Here is a 12,921-nt window from a genome sequence, read left to right as displayed (position 1 = left end):
CTCAGTGCCTCACAGGATCAGACCCCTAAGCTGGTATCTTGTCTTCAGCTGTGATCAATGCTTGATGCTTCAGAAGAGGTTAAAACTATAGATAGCCAATTATGTGAGTCTGTAGGTGGGGTAAAAATTCCTTCTTGACTACTTCAGGAGTTTATTTTATGCCCTGGGGCATGAAATGTAATTAACAAACCGGAGCCATTCTTTCTGGGTGACAGATCTGAGGAACTGTCACAAATTGAGGTATCATTAGAGGAGGTTTTGAAACAAATTGATAATCTAAACAGTAATAAGTCTCCAGGACCTGATGGTATTCACCCAAGAGTTCTGAAGGAACTCAAATGGGAAATTTCAGGACTACTAACTGTCATCTGTAACCTACCATTTATATCAGCTTCTGTACCAAATGACTGGAGGATAGCTAATGTGATGCCAATTTTTAAAAAGGGCTCCCGATGTGACCTGGCAGCTAAAGGCAGTAAGCCACACTTCAGTACTGGTCAAATTGGTTGAAACTATCGTAAAGAACAAAATTGTCAGACACATAGGTGAACATAATTTGTTGGGAAATAGTCAACATGGTTTTTCTAAAGGGAAATCATGCCTCACCAATCTACTAGAATTCTTTGAGGGGGTCAACAAGTATGTGGACAAAGGAGATCCAGTGGATATAGCATAATTAGATTTTCAGAAAGCCTTTGACAAGGTCCCTCTCCAAAGACTCTTAAGCAAAATAAGCAGTCATGGGATAAGAGGGATGGTTCTCTAGTGGATTGGTAACTGGTTAAAAAATAGGAAACAAAGGGTAGGAATAAATGGTCAGTTTTCAAAATGAAGAGAGGTAAATAGTGGTGTCCCCTAGGGACCTGTACTGGGCCCAGTCCTATTTAACATATTCATAAATGATCTGGAAAAGGGTAAACAATGAGGTGGCAAAATTTGCAGATGATGCAAAACTACTCGACATAGTTAAGTCCCAGGCAGACTGTGAAGAGCTACAAAAGAAGGATCTCACAAAACTGGGTGACTGGGCAACAAAATGGCAGATGAAATTTAATGTTGATAAATGCAAAGTAATGCACATTGGAAAACATAATCTAACTATACATATACAATGATGGTGTCTAAATTAGCTGTTACCACACAAGGAAGAGATCTTGGAATCATTGTGGATAGTTCTCTGAAATCATCCACTCAGAGTGCAGCAGAAGTCAAAAAAGTGAACAGAATGTTGGGCATCATCAAGAAGGGGATAGATGAGACAGAAAATATCATATTGCCTCTATATAAATCCATGGTACGCCCACACCTTGAATACTGCGTGCAGCTGTGGTTGCCCCATCTAAAAAATGATATTTTGGAATTACCCCAGTAGTAAATATAAGCCAAGAGAGACAAGCTTGTGCAGACCAGACCGTTCATGAATCATCTCCACAGAAGATTTGAGCATGCTCCAGCCTAGGCTACAGGGAGAACTGGATTTTCCCTGTAATGGCTGCTCCCAGGTGCTCCAGGCAATGGTGGAGCCAGGCATCAGACCTGAAATCAGGAAGCCTGTCCTTTCTGTGCACTCAATGACACCCCCCTCCCACCTACTGGCATCCAGGCAGCACGGAGGAGGATGGACTAGATGATCTCCTGAGGTCTTTTGCAACCCTAATCTTCTATGATTCTATGATCTTATTCAAATGCAGAGGTAACAAGAGCTGGACCAGGGGTGGGAAAGGAGTAGATTGGGTGAAGGAGTCTGGTGAGACTCAGACAGGAGGAGAAAGAGAAACCTGGACTGGGGCTGACTGGACAAGGATGCTGGGGTTGGGAGTTGTGGGGGAGTAGAGGAGAGCCTAGGACTGGTTGGACAGGGAGGCTGGGACTGGAAGCCAATGAGAGAAGTGGTGGGAGAACACAGATCTGAGAAGGAGCTAGGGTGTGGGGGACAGCTGGGACTGGCTGGCCAAAGAGTCTGGAACAAGACCCAGGGAGCAGGAAGACTGGGACAAAGATCTTGGGAGGGAATGTGAGGGAGACTGAGAATGAGAGAGAGGAGGAACTGAGACTGGCTGGGCAAGGAGGCTGGGGACTGAGCATGTGGAGGGGGTCAAACTTAATTGGGAGAGATACGGAGACTTGAACAGAGAGCCCAAAAGGGAAAACTAGGACTGGGACTGAGGCAAGGACCCTGGTGAATAGAGGCTGGGATTAGATAGATAAGGATCCCAGGATGAGAAAGAGACAAGACTGGTACACAAACAGGCTGGAGGGAACAGGACAGAAGAAGTCAAGCTTGGGGCAAAAACACAAGAGTCTGATCATTAAAGCACATATCCCTCTGGAGGCTGGACTAGACCCCAGGATTACTGAGTTTTATTATTCCTCTGATGTCAGCAAATATCTGTGAAATCTGCTGGCAAACTGTGCTGTCTTGTCCTCAAGTGCTGATCCACATGGAGGATGACAACATACTACTGCTATTAGACCCTCTATTACTTCAAGTGACAGAAGTCTCTGCAATGATTCTAAAGGTTCCTATTCTGCAGATGAACCACGTGGATGTCAATTTGATGCCACATGATGGAAATTCTGCTTTTTCAGTTTGCTTTTTAATAAAAACCTAGTAAATCACACACACACACACCATTATTAGCAGTGTGTAAAATATTATATAAACATAAATAATGACTATCATAATGTGCACACACTTAATTCTGGCATTTTCTAACTTTTCAGTGCTTGACTTTGCAACCTTAATAATGCTCTATTAATATGGGGGACGGGGGTGTTGTGTAATACTCATCTATAGACATAGTTATAGATAGATATTATTTGCAAACTTGAATGTTAGTGTTTTCAGGGATTATGATGGATTCTGTAGCATGGAAGCCAGACAATTGTCTCATTATTCCGTATCTTAGGTTATTAATAGCATTTTGAAAGCATAAATACCTTAAATGATAAGATATTATTTCCAAAAATAGTACTACACATCAGGAATCAGTTTGTTTGTTTCAGGATTTTCTACTAAAAGCACATTGCCCAGATCTGTCAAATATCTAGTTGTAAAGCAGGTGCTAGTATGACCCAGACCACTTGTTTTTCTTGTGCTGTGAACATGCTGCTATCAATTAAGAGCTTGATGAATAGGAATTTGGAAGAATATTAAAAATGCCACAGATTGTCTGCCCCATTTAATAAAGGGTGGATTAAAATAAAATTTGCAAACATATGTTCATTATGGTTTACAACAAAATAAAATCTCATCTGTTTTGTTGATTTCAGGCTGCAGCCCATTTGTCCCATTGATGGTCGATTTCGACCCCATGGCCAAGACGAGATCCCACTCCGAACTCTGCAGTTCAAGCGTGGGCTGCTACATGAGTTCCGTAAGGGCAACGCCACTAAAGAGCAAATCCGACTTCACAATTTGGTTCAGCAGCTCCCTAAGGCCATTATAATTGGGGTGAGGAAAGGAGGCACCCGTGCACTGCTTGAGATGCTGAACCTCCATCCTGCAGTGGTCAAAGCTTCTCAAGAAATTCACTTCTTTGATAACGACGAGAACTATGCCAAGGGTATTGAATGGTACAGGAAAAAAATGCCTTTTTCTTACCCTCATCAAATAACAATTGAGAAAAGCCCTGCATATTTTATCACAGAGGAGGTACCTGAAAGGATTTATAAAATGAACTCATCCATCAAATTACTGATCATTGTCAGGGAACCCACAACAAGAGCTATTTCTGATTACACTCAGGTGCTGGAGGGAAAGGAAAGAAAGAATAAAACCTACTACAAATTTGAGAAGCTGGCTATTGATCCTAATACCTGCGAAGTGAACACTAAGTATAAGGCAGTGAGAACCAGCATCTACACAAAACATCTGGAGAGATGGTTAAAATACTTTCCAATCGAGCAGTTTCATATTGTAGATGGAGATCGGCTCATTACAGAACCACTGCCAGAACTGCAGCTGGTGGAGAAGTTCCTAAATCTTCCTCCAAGGATAAGTCAGTACAATTTATACTTCAATGCCACCAGAGGGTTTTACTGCTTGCGATTTAACATTGTCTTTAACAAGTGCCTGGCGGGTAGCAAGGGACGCATTCATCCAGAGGTGGATTCCTCTGTTATTACCAAATTGCGCAAATTCTTTCACCCTTTTAATCAAAAATTTTACCAGATCACTGGGAGGACATTTAACTGGCCCTAAACTAAATTTCATACAACACTATGTGTTTTACCTGGAGACAAGCAGCAATGTCTCTTCTAGAGTAAAAATATGCACTTTTCAGAGACACAACTATCAAACTAACTTTTTTTCATGCATACATGTACATATGCAGTGTGTGACCAAATATAAGGTGGGATCAATTTTTCTACGGAGTAGTAACTAACATAACTTTACTCTCTACATAGTTGCATCATTTTAAGCTATACAAATAAAGGACAAGGTAGTATTTAGGGGATTAAATTCAGATACTGTGCAAAAGGGTCAGTGTTCCTCTTGTTCAATAAAATTTCGTATGTGACACATTTATAGACCCAGACAGAATGTTAGTTTAGAACATGCAAATTCACCTTGCAATTGTGTGTAGCTGGGAGGGTATATTGGAAAGTATAGCATTCAGGCTATATTAAGTATGCACCTTGCTAAAGGAATACTGACACTTTAAATACAATGATGAATTGTTACAGTGAAACTGGATAATACTATTTTCTTATTATTTGAAAAGAATATCCTATCTCGTACAAGCAACATTGGTTCAAAGTTCCTGTAGTGAGTTTGCACTATTGTTTTATTGTATGGACCATGGTGTCACTTGTAGCATGTCAATCATGTGTCAAAAAAAATCAAATAATTTTTTCTTCTATGCTTGTGTGTCGATAAAAAGAAACATCATGTATATAGTGTATATTGTTTGTAAATACTGGTTTCACACTAAGTAATTCTATTTTGTAAACTGAATATGGCTATTTAATTTATTGTGAAAATTAAATTTATTGTGGTATTTAAAAATGGAATGGATTAAAATTATTATATGTGCAACTATTTTCCACCTTCTGCTGTCTGATGTATATTGGTGTGATCCCAGAGGCAAAAGAGAGTGTGTGTGTGTGTGTGTGTGTGTGTGTGTGTGTGTGTGTGTGTGTGTGTGTGTGTGTTGTGAGAGAGAGAGAGAGAAACCTGCACTTGTAAACCTGATTTCTGGACAGCTGAGAAAACTGATATATGAGTTGAAGTTGAGTTTATTAAAAAACTCAACCATCTGGAAATCTGGTGTAATACACACCTCAAAGAACATTATTGCTGTTCAGTTACAATGCTTTGCAATAATTAATTCAGTTGCAGTTGCCCATAAGGGTGAAAGATGTTTATAACCAGGTATATCAGAAGAGCAAAGCAGTCATTAAAAAATGAAATGACAGAGAGACAAACAGGCTTAGAAGAAATCAAAGAAAACATTTGTGGTATTTCAAGTGCAAATATATAGGTTTGCCTAGAAACAAACAAGCCACAGAGCTGCTACCACTGACATACACATATAGCTCAAGTGTTCATTCAGGAAATGAAGGAAAATTAGCTCTGAATTAGGTATCTTCATATTATATATACTGTACTGCTCTTAAGCACTTACTAAAAAAAAGGAAGGCAATTAAAAATTGTATTTTTTTTAAAAGAGAGTTTTTTAGAACCATTGTGTGAATGATATATAGGGACAGCTATTTTGGAAGGTATCCAGAGTATTCAAATCTTGTGAGTTCCGGTAGTGGTGTATTTGGTAGCTCAGTTCATAATAAACTAAAGTTTTCCCCATGGGCTGTTTATCCTGCTCAGTGATTTGAATGAATCAGTTTTCTAAACAAGTGATTTTTAAATCTTCTGTGAGCGATTGCTAACTGTCTCACCATACCTTTAATCATATGTGCTAGTGTTGTAAACAACACACACTTTCTTCCCAAGCTGATTGGACAGTCTTCTGAGAAGGCTGGATGGGTGCAAGGTTTAAACAGCAAAAGCACTCAATGCTTTATCTAATGAACTATCTCACTTGCCCAGGTATTGAAGCAGAATTAGGGGCATTTAAACAATCCAGCAGATTAGATACATAATGCTCTATCCATTTTAAAATTGACAAGGCCTTTTTGGAGGTGCAAGCTGGTCCCAGAAGGCCTTGTATTGGGGCTGCTCATTGGCCTGGCCTAGTCAGGAGTCAGGTTGCTGTTGCCCTGATGCACAAAGGCAAAGAGAAGAGATCCATTTGTGCCTGGGAGTTACTGCTCTGCTGGAGGGCTGGGATGATCATGTAATGAAGCAGCTTGTCACCCCCAAAGTAGTCCTACATGGCCTCCTCTGAACAGGAAATACACTCTTGAAATACAGAGCAATCTTGTGGGTGAATTCTCCAGGAAGCTCACAGACAGAGTTGGCTACTTACCATGGGCTACTACGACACTTAACTTCAATGAGCTTTGGATCAGGCCCCTCATTTACAAATCTAGAACAAGTTCTTGGGCAAAACTGGTTCAAAAGCGCATGCATGGATGAGGGCTGTGCTGTCCAAAAGAACCTGAAATAGTACGGCACCCAAAGCCCAGCTGAGAACATTAACACAATTGAATTGTTGACATTGGCTGGTTAAAAGTAAAACAGCAGAACTCATTCTTTAAAAAAATAATAATAATAAAAAAAATCCATAACTCAAACCCCTATTTTAATTGAAGATTGTGCTGAAATATTCATAACTGGTTTGAGCAGCTCTGACCTTATGGTATTTACCTCTTCAGGACCAAGGTGTGAATAATTCATTTTGCCCACTTCGATCTGTTCCCAAAGTTCTGGGTGAATCATTTCTATTCAAATTGATCATGAGTGCTCATCCTGGAAAGAGCGCTTTTTGTTTTCGCTTATGATTGCAACGTGATGTACAATTAAATGAAGCTGCAGCTGCTAACTCACTGCACTGGAGTCCCGTAGAGACACTATATAGTTCATATTTTCTAAAAGGCTGTAAAATTGAAGGCTAAACAATCCATAAAACAAAAATTCAGATTAAAACCTCTAACATAGTTGTGCACTTTTAACAAGATTGTCCCAGCTCCTATTGACTCTACCCAGCACAACAATCTGCAACATAAAAAAAAAAGACTTTAACTATGTATATATCCCTGTCTGAAAGTGTAAATTAAACATTTTAACACTTTGAATGCATTGAGTCATTTAACATTACACATTTGCATCTTTTGGGTGGTGGGGGGACGCAAAAACAATCTCTCAACTCACCAGACTGAAGACACACCATTCCTGTTTAGCTTGGGCTGCTGCACCCTTTTCAGCTGAATAACAGGTATGTCTAAGTTGTCAATCATGGTCTGATAATCATTACTAAAATAAATCTTCAGGAGGCCCTTGTGCCTCTCTCCTTTTCTCTATCCTCAGTACAAGTCTAGGAGCCCCAAATTTACCTGGTTGATATTGACAATTGATAATGAGTCAGCTATCACCCTGGACACCCAGAAGTACTGAGGCTCCTCTAAAAACATTGGTTGGAGATTTGGGGGGCTTTTTATGGATTTTTCTCCCCAAATTTTTGTGGTCTACATAATTTTTTTGCTTAAATTTTCATGCGTTTAGGAGTTCAGTTTTAGGGTCCAGAAAGTTTGTGAATTGTAAGATTGTGGCATCCACTCACCTGTACCCAAACATTTTAAATTGATGCTATAAACCCAATTTTCAAACTTAGGTGGCTAAATCCCACACCCAGATCAATATATCAGATTATTTCACAGGCAAGAGTGCTCAGATTTGAGTGGTTTATCTCAGTGGTAGTAGAGCTGAGAGTTAGAGAGAACAAAAACAGAGTCCCACGCTGTGTGAGTTTTTGCTGGGGTCAGGCACTGATGTTTTGGAAGGGCTGGGAGTTGTGCGAGCTGTAACATATCAATTAAATGAATGCTCTGCTTGGCTTATTAATGCCAGTGGGTCTTGGATCTATTATTGGAGTGTATTGTCAATACCAGGGCCGGCTCTAAATTTTTGCCACCCCAAGCAAAAAAAAAAAAGAGTGCCACCCTGCTGTAACACCCTCCCCCCCGGAGTGCTGCGCCACCAAACCCTCCTGAGCGCCGCTCAAGCTCCTGACCCCCCAAGCGCCACACCACCCAAGCCCCCTGCCCTCCTGAGCGCTGTGCCCCCAAGTCCCCCCCCTGAGTGCCGCCCCATGCTGCCCAAGCCCCCACCCCGCCGAGCGCTGTACCACCTAATCCTCGCCCTCCCAAGTGCCAAGCCCTCGGCCCTGAGCGCTGTGCCGCCCAAGCCCCTGCCCCCTCCAATTGCCGTGCTGCCCAAGCCCCCATTCACCCCAAGCACCATGCCGCCCAAGCTCCCCCGAGCACCGTCAAAACACCTCCCCCAGTACAGCCCGCCCGAAACAAACAAAAAAAATCCTCCAGCACCGCCTGGCTGAACCAAAAAAACCCCAAACCCGAGTGCCGCCCCGCCCCAAGGTGCCGCCTCAAGTATGTGCTTGGTCGGCTGGAGCCTGGAGCTGGCCCTGGTCAATACTGCCTTGAAACAGGGCAAGACCCCAGCTTCTCCTCACACAGTGACTGTTGGAGAAGTGAGTACCAAGAACCTATCTTTCGACAATGACAGTCTCACAAATTATTGCCCTGTCTTGAACTTTCCCATAGCTCTGATGTGCTGAAGGACGTCTCTTGTTAACAGAGTCAGATTCTGAGTTCTGTACAGATGAATCACAGCTTTCATTTTTTAAATATAATACATTTCTGTCCCTTTTCCTTGTGAAAATAGTCATGCAAATGTTAACTAGTAAAAACTGATTTAAACTGATTGCCAAGCCAGTGAGGGGTAGGCAGCTGGGCTTCTACAGCTAGAGTCTGGAGGCACTAACGAGCCACTACATCAGCTCACAAACAATTTGCATGTAAAATGAGCCAATTGAGTTTGGGTTGTGTCCCTGAGGAATCATCTCAGTCACTCTCCCCAAAACCAGTGTTGAATATTGTGGTGTGATAATCATGAACAGGACCTGGTTTTTAGCAAGGTGAAGCTTTTTTCACAACCCACTCAAAAATGCTAAGGATAGCTTTGCTTGGTCAGTTCCTTCCCAAGATGGTGGTTTCTTCCTCTCAAAAACTTTAGCAGCATCTTTAGCCCTTCAAACTGCAACACTCTGAATGGAACTGACGGACCCAACTATTGCTGCTGGCTAAGAATGTTGATAAATGGAAGCATGAGTGTAAAAGAATTGGTATGTGTCTGTTTTTATCTTCTTTAATAAAGTGTTTGTTTAGGGTCAATGTATAAAGGCGAAAGGGCTTCAACTGAGCACTCAATGAGGCTAGTTATAACAAGAGATGTAACTTTTTAATTACATAAATTCACCGAAGCTTGGGCCTTGTAGAGTTGTTTTTATTACTACAGGCCCTGCCTCTGACTAAGAGCTTCTATTATAACTGCACTGTAGTAGCACAAGTATTTTTTAGCCTTTTGATTGTTTATTTAAATTAGAATGACTGGCTCATGGACTGGGTAGTGGGCTACGGTATCTTTTTCTTCTGTGTCACTCATTCAAAGCCAGCCCAGGTCAGCAATGTCTGAAAGTTATATTCTGATGGCTGTGTGTTCAGTGGTCAATGTAAAATGAGTTCATGGTCCCAGTCCAATTATGCTGTCATACTTCATACATGCAAAATAGACTTCAGCTGGCTGAATACAACATTTTTTCTTCTGTTTCTTGCAAATTGGCTTGGAAGCTAGTTCTGCAGTAAGAACTATGCACCAGGAAAGTTCTGACTTGTACAGTCAAGCTGCTGTTGTGACTGCAACAATGGTCTACTTTTTATAGCAGAAAAATTACACATTTTCACTGTTATGCCCTAAAATATTAGAGGTCAGTGTAGGGAGACCTGCTTCATAATGGAGAAAATAGAATTAAATCATTATATAAAATAGCTGCTACAGGAGTAATGTATCTCAGGGGAGCATATGATGATCTTCAGGATGCTACTGAAGATCCACGCATGTTATTAAATGTTAAGAGGTGGGCATTGCAAAGGGAGTCCCTAACTATTATTGCTAACTATTGTTAGATTTTTCCTTTGCATGGAAGTTCTGTCCATATTATAAATCATTCTGCATTTGTATGACCTGATAAACGTTGCTGTTTTGTATGTTGCCTGAATTCTGATCAATATCATGACCCCTTTCAGACAAAGATTTGCAATCAGCTTTAGGAAGTACCAACCATTGCTGAGTGTATTTATTTTTTATAGGGGGAAACCGTCTATGACCTTCTGCAGTATTACGCTCATAAAAGTAAACCTGTTAGAGAACATGCACGTGTTATCAGTCTGGGTACCTGCCTTTTTCCTAAGGGTTAAATTGACAAGAGTAAGAAAAAATGCAGGAATGGCAGAACTTTCAACATCCATCTGCTGCACTCGGCTTAACATATGGTAAGTAAGATCACCTGGTGTTCAGAGGCCCCTGCTAAAGTTGGCCCAGTGGCATGACTTTGGGACAGAGAGTTGTCATGATGTCAAGCTCAATTTCATTTTATCAATTAATTCTATTTAATTTTGTTTTAATGAAAATTTTCTCCAGCTGACCAGAGCTTTCTTTGAAATGTACACCCTCTGAGACAACAAAAGAGGCAGTAGTTTAAATAGCCAGACTCTCTGCTTGAGTCTTGGGTTCAGATCCTGATGCCATGGAATAGAGCAATACTTCTTGCCTGTTGAATGGCTTTATATTTTATTGATTCCATGTTTTAAAAATACGTGCACCCAACACTGGTCAGTGTGTCCGATGGCCTGTTTCTAACATCTGTCTGAATGGTGTATAGATATCAATCTGGATTCAGGCAATGTCTAAAATATCTAGATTTGGATCAGGTCTGAGAAATGCTGTATGGAATATCAGATTACATAACAGTAAAACAATAAAACTTCAAATATTTTCATTTTATTCCTAAAGCTGATTAAATAAGCAAAATTAAAAGTGATAGAGACTTACACATTTCTTAGTTCTGGCCTGAATTCCAAACAACTGTCTTTTAATGTATGAAACTCTTGACATTCAATTCCTTGACTGATTTTCTAATGATGAGAGACTTTCCCCTTCATTGAACTGTGAAGGTACCATTTCTCTCCCTAGCCCTTAGAGAAATATAAGAATTAACGTGCAATAACTTCAGAATATGAAAAAGGAAATAGAAGTGTCACAATGGGTGGGACTAGCCATGACAGTGTCTGTAACTTCATCTTCAAAAAACAATCCAGCTGACACAAGACCTTCTGTGCAGGCCACTAATAATGCAGCAGGAGGAAGAAAAACATTATTCACATGGAATGTCTCTGATAGACTGCAGTTGCTCATAAAGAACCATTCTACTCTACTGGGAAGATGATACACAGATTTTTATTTTCAAGGAGGAATGGTAGTTTCAGATTTACCACAGTGATTGAAATGGCTGGGATCTAGCTGGGAAATAATCTTTTATTTTAGACTTTTTTATGTTCTTTTTTAAAAAAATACATGTTAAAATTCTGCCCAAAGATATGTAATTCTCATTGACATCAGTATGAGTTGCATACGCATATCTAAAGACACAGCCCTCTTTTTGAGGTCATGACCAAAAATAAAACTATTTGTTAAGGTAGCTTAGGCCCAAAATGCAAGTTTTGTTACCAAAACAAAAAATAAAAAAAGAAAAGGACTGTTCCCTTTTTAATGTAGATTATTTTGTTTTCAATCCCCCTGCAATGTTGGAAACACAAACACAGCAGCACTGTGCTAATGCATAACTATGGGAAAGTGAAAAAGATTATAAACAGAAATAAAACAGACCTGATCAGTTTCATTGTCCAAGCGGGTGAAGTGCAAAACTTAATAATCAGCTTAAACAGTGAAAGGTAAATTAGATTTATTTTAATTCTTTCCATTTTAATAATAAAAAAGTTTGTCACTACCAAGATAGGGAAACAAAATATGATTTTAATCTTGAATGTTAATGGTACATTGTTTTGGTTACATATTCTTCTATGTAATCAACCTCCTAAGAATGGAGTTATCCAATGATAATAGGGAATTGGGGCTAAGGAATTCTGAGAGAAGGATTCCTACTTAGGTGAATCAGGTTGGCCCGCTTGATGCTATTAATTGTATAGCCGCTTTCAGAATGAAACATTTAATATCCACTTGTCTAAAAGTCCACTGAGCTGGCACACAATATACACAATATACCACACTCATACATTGGCTACACTTGGTTACACAGAAATAGTAACATTTATGAATTCCATGTCATAGGACATTAATTTTACTTTCTCAAAGCCATTTAATCTAAAGGTTCACCAGATTAATGAAAGAAACAACTACCATTGTCTTCAGATTCTGGCAAAAATGTTGAAAAATTTCCATCCTGGAGGATAGTAGAATTGCCAAGAACAGCATTTCTGAGGCAACCTCCCCTGGCTTGTAGATTGGCCCCATCAGACTGTCTATTTGTGAAACAGAAGATAAACCATTCAAATTATTTCCTAGATTCTCACTATGTCTGAGGTACTGGTAATACTTCCTTTGTAAATCTTTATACCAATGCTTTTGTCTAAGCATATATCTATGCTGCCAAAAAAGATGTGTTCTTAACCCGTGTTAGCTAACCCCGGTTAAAAGAGCAGCGAAGATCCAGCAAGTCAGCTTTTAACTCAGGTTAGCAGCTCAAATTCAGTCCCAAACTCCCCTATAGGCTTTAACTCGAGCTGCTAACCCAAGTTTAAAAGCCAAATTGCTGTGTCTTCACTGCTGTTTTAACTCAGGCTAGTTAACCCAAATTAAGAACACACCAGGTTTTTTGCAGTGTGGACATACCTTAAGCTGATCCAGGCTATAGCAAGCTATTG

The 12,921-nt window shown here is 40.1% G+C and overlaps 1 protein-coding gene across 4 annotated transcripts in view; it reads left to right on the top strand.

Annotated features, from left to right (window-relative positions):
* The window catches only part of HS3ST5 (heparan sulfate-glucosamine 3-sulfotransferase 5), a 273,078-nt gene extending 268,081 nt beyond the window's left edge, over positions 1 to 4,997 (top strand). For all 4 annotated transcript variants that reach the window (XM_030556155.1, XM_030556156.1, XM_030556158.1 and 1 more), the window contains one exon: positions 3,274 to 4,997. In XM_030556155.1, coding sequence (XP_030412015.1) covers positions 3,274 to 4,204 — 931 coding nt within the window. In that variant the 3' untranslated portion in view covers positions 4,205 to 4,997. The remainder of the gene's footprint in view (positions 1 to 3,273) is intronic.
* Positions 4,998 to 12,921: the final 7,924 nt, after the last annotated feature.

This window comes from Gopherus evgoodei, chromosome 3 (assembly GCF_007399415.2).
Source record: "Gopherus evgoodei ecotype Sinaloan lineage chromosome 3, rGopEvg1_v1.p, whole genome shotgun sequence".
NCBI classification, from domain to species: Eukaryota; Metazoa; Chordata; order Testudines; family Testudinidae; genus Gopherus; species Gopherus evgoodei.
Note: the sequence above shows the minus strand (reverse complement) of the source record. Positions and strands in the feature narration are given on the sequence as shown.